Raw genomic sequence first — 4161 nt, 5'->3', positions numbered from 1 at the left:
CAGATTAACTGCGGTTTATTTTCCACAGCATGTCAATTCTTTGTGCGGAATCCACAGCGTTTTTACACCTCTTCCATTATAGGAATCCGCAGGTGTAAAAACGCAGGCGAAATCCGCACAAAATCTGCACTAAACCCGCAGGTAAAAACGAAGGTCATTTTACCTGCGGATTCTGCAGAATCCGTGCGGAAAAATCTGCAATGGAACCCGCAACGTGTGCACATACCCTTAGCCAATGTTTTTGCCATAGTTGAAAGGTTGCTGGCCACATTTGTCACAATAGACAACAACTAAGACACATTTGGACTATGATCTAGCGTGTTTCATAAGAATAAACATAATGGCAATGAATTCCTAGCATATGCTATTTTTATGATTATATATATATACACACACACACACTTATTGCATAGAAAGGTTTTTTTTTTATAAAATATGACAAAATAAATCACATTTTTCCAGTTATCCAGGACAGCGTCATTAACTCTCTCATGTCACAAGGGCATTTCTTCTTTCATACCCCAGCACCCATCCAGTGTGTACGGTACTTGCAAACTTTCACATCAGAAAATTAAAAAGTGAAGGAAGCTGTAAATATAATTTATTAAAAAAAAATATTTTATTGACAAAATAGAATAATCAATTCTTTTGTTTCTTATGAAGAAGCCTCTAAACTTTATACAAATATTTACAGAAACTTTTATAACTTTGTATTATATACATATCTTACACATATTACACGTCGCGACAAATATTTAGATAAATACATCCTTGTAATGGAAGAAACCCGTATTTACTTGGGACTTAGGACATGATTTAAGGCATATACTTGGTTTAATTAACAGTTTCCATCCCACATTGTTGTCATGTGACTGACGGAGGGGGTGCCGAAGGCAAACAGGATGTGGTAAGGGTGTTATAGGCATTTGGGCATTAATAGGGTCACCCCTAGGAGTGCCAAGAAATAAAGGTTTAGGACACATCAAGAAAACATACTTAAAAAAATGAAGGTTCCTCTAGACATGCAACAGATAAGTTATTGCCTTATTACATGGAGCCCAAAGACAACCCCTGCCCCTGGCCACTTAAATTATGGTTTCAGCAATGCTCCTTGCATATAAATGGAGAGGAATCAGGGAGGCTTCAATTCCAGGTACATTGTTCTGACCAGTCATTCAAGTCCCTACTAATGGATACCATTAAGAGTTCATTATCATGCTAATAGCAAGAAACTAAAAAAAAAAGGGTGATGGGGGAGGCTGTTTGTTGGGTTATGTTGGCAGATCTCAGACAGTCAAGTGTCTCTGGTCCCTACCCCCCACCCCTTTTCCTGTTAGTCTTAGACCTGAGATAAGGGCATCTGTTTTGGGTAAGACACTGAGCTGGCAGTGCCAGACCTCCATGTCAACCCAGTGCTGACATCACTATACATGGACCCACCAGTTGCTTTGCTTCTCCAGCAGCAGCGGGTACAGAAAGCTCTCCAGGACTCCAAAGTTTTCCCAGACCAGATCCAAACCCCAGATGTGATGCCCACCACCAGGCACATAAAGTACTTGAGCATAAAGACTGCGTAGTCTGGCCGGCGTGCCTGTGCCAGTTCAGGTAGGCAAGAGTTGCAGTTGTGAGCCGCTTCCCAACCTTGGCGATTGTGCTGTTCATAGAAGAAGCATGCCACCACAATGGTGGCTGGCACGGTGTAGAGCACGCTGAATATCCCTATCCGGATCATAAGCTTCTCCAGCTTGTCAGTCTTGGTGCCACCTTGTTTGATGACACTGCGGATCCTGAAAAGGGACACAAATCCAGCCAGCAAGAACATGCTGCCAATGAAGAGGTAGATTACTAAGGGTGCCAAAACAAAGCCCCTCAAATATTCCAGGTTTTGGTTGCCAACATAACAGATGCCAGCCACTGGGTCTCCATCTACTGAGCTGAGAGCCAACACAACTATGGACTTAATGCTAGGTACCAACCAAGCCGCCAGGTGGAAGTATTGCGAGAAGCTAGCTATGGCTTCATTGCCCCATTTCATGCCAGCTGCTAAGAACCAGGTAAAGGATAGGATAACCCACCAGATGGAGCTGGCCATGCCAAAGAAGTAGATGAGCAGGAACACCAGGGTGCAGAGGGCAGGCCCTGTAGTCTCATAGTGGATGTGTTCCAGGTCGTGCTCCCTGTTGCATGCCACCTTCTCATGCCCAGCGATCAGTCTCACCAGGTACCCAGCAGACACCAGCAGGTAGCAGGCTGACAGGAAGATGATGGGGCGCTCTGGGTACTTGAAGCGCTCCATGTCTATCAGGAAGGTGGACACGGTGGCAAAGGTGGAGGCAAAGCAAAGTACAGACCAAAGTCCTATCCAAAAGTTGGTGAAGGTCCTCTCCTCCGGGGTAAAGAAGGGGTTGTGGCACGGCATGGCACAGTTAGGGATCTGGCCGGTCCTCACACGGTTGTAGAGGGGGTGCCTTTCATTGGACACCAGCACCATGGGGGCTCTGCACTGGCACCCGGGCTCACAGCCGGCAGGGGCTCTGGGCTTCGTCCTCGGAGCCTCCACGCGTGGTGGTTTCCCCTTGTTGTGCCCATTGGTTGGCGCTTTCGGAGGGCGCTGCGGCTGCTCTGGGAGACTGGGGGCCGCCGTGGTCAGATCGGTGCGGTTATAGTCCATGCACAGGGTGTCCGAGTTCCCCTGCTGGGGCAGCCGGTCACAGCGCATCCTGTCCGGCCAGGCGAAGCCGTATTGCCGCATGAGAGGCGCACAGCCGGCCCGCGCCCGCTCACACACGCTCCTGCAGGGGGGCAGCGGCTTTTTGTAGTCCTCCAGGCAGATGGGAGTGTACATGCTGCACAGAAAGAACTTCAGGTCCGGGGAGCAGTGGATCTCCACCAGCGGCCAGAACTGGTGCACTTCCAGGCCGGCCTCGTCCTGGGTGTCGTGGTTGAACTGGTTGGGCATGTAGGTGTAGTTGTAGCCGATGCCCTTGCACAGGGGCACCGTGATCTCCTGGCAGGTCAGCTCCTTGGCTGCAGCCCCGCGCGCGCCGGGGAGTCGGGACGCGGCGCCCACCAGCAGCAGCAGCAGGTAGATCTCCAGCGCACGGCTGCTCTCCATCGTGCACACTCTGCTCCGATCAGTCACGGTGCGTGGACTCAGCGCGGTGTCACAGCCCAGGCTGGAAGGTCATCTCCACTCCTCACCCCTGTGCCGCTCACAGCTCACCGGGGGCATGGGCTCTGGTCACACAGCAGTCAGTGCAAAGTTAGAAGCGAAGTTCCCCCCCAGCGTGCAGCAGGCGTGTACATCCACAGTGACAGCTCCACAGTGGGGCGCTATGTGACGAGTCCTGGAAGTGCTGCACTCGGTCCTCCTCCACCTCACTCTGCAGGCTGTTCACTACTACTACTAAGTGCTCCTCTGCTGAGTATTTATACCGGCTCCCACCCCTCCCTGACCGATCCCCCTCCAGAGAGGGAGGTGGGACCCTGCCTGCAGCCATCAGCCTTATTGGAAAGGTGGTCTCTGTGTCTATTAGGGGGCATTGTTCTGTGTGCGCTGCCGTGATGGATTCTACAACCCAAGACACACATCATTAACTTCATGTTTGTACAGAAACTAAAGCCGTCACCACCCACCAGTGGCGCTCGGAAATCCACGTTTATTATTTTCTAATCCGTTCTGGAAATGTTGAAGTTTTTTTTTTTTTTTATTGTTTCATTTAGTTTTAGTTCTTTTATTTTTTGTATAATATTTACAGCCAAAAAAATTACAGTATATTATATCCAAGAACACCTGCGAGGGGAAAGTAAATGATCATTTAAAATAAATAATAAGAATATTATTAATTAGAATAAAAATACCAACAACATCACAATTTAAGGACTAGTACAGATGGCCGCAGGGTTGGACTGGCCCACCAGAGAACCGGAGAATCCTCCAATGGGCCCTAGCTTCTTCTTTAGGAGAGTTCATAGGACAAACCTTGGAACTGCTATGGGCTCTTGGGTGGGGGAGAAAGGTGGGCCACCAGAATTAAATCCTCTGGTGGGCCCAATGGTTTTCAGTCTGACACTGGATGGCCGTGGGTTCAGTCCTGGTGCAATCTGTCAAAACATCGGACCGCGCTTGGACCGTTGTTATTCAATGATGCCGTTCCCGTG

General features: G+C 49.1%; 1 protein-coding gene across 1 annotated transcript; it reads right to left on the bottom strand.

Moving 5' to 3' along the window:
• Positions 1-584: 584 nt before the first annotated feature.
• FZD8 (frizzled class receptor 8) lies at positions 585-3448 on the bottom strand. Its single transcript, XM_073581650.1, has one exon. The coding sequence runs from the start codon at positions 3113-3115 to the stop codon at positions 1340-1342; it is 1776 nt and encodes a 591-aa protein (XP_073437751.1). The 5' UTR covers positions 3116-3448; the 3' UTR covers positions 585-1339.
• Between the last annotated feature and the right edge of the window lie 713 nt (positions 3449-4161).

This window comes from Dendrobates tinctorius, unplaced genomic scaffold (assembly GCF_039654945.1).
Source record: "Dendrobates tinctorius isolate UK_male_01 unplaced genomic scaffold, ASM3965494v1 ptg000070l, whole genome shotgun sequence".
NCBI classification, from domain to species: domain Eukaryota; kingdom Metazoa; phylum Chordata; class Amphibia; order Anura; family Dendrobatidae; genus Dendrobates; species Dendrobates tinctorius.
This window is presented reverse-complemented; position numbering and strand designations above follow the sequence as displayed.

Bases quoted from the DNA above. Each gene is read 5' to 3' on its own strand.
- FZD8 (XM_073581650.1), bottom strand. From the start codon at position 3,115: ATGGAGAGCAGCCGTGCGCTGGAGATCTACCTGCTGCTGCTGCTGGTG.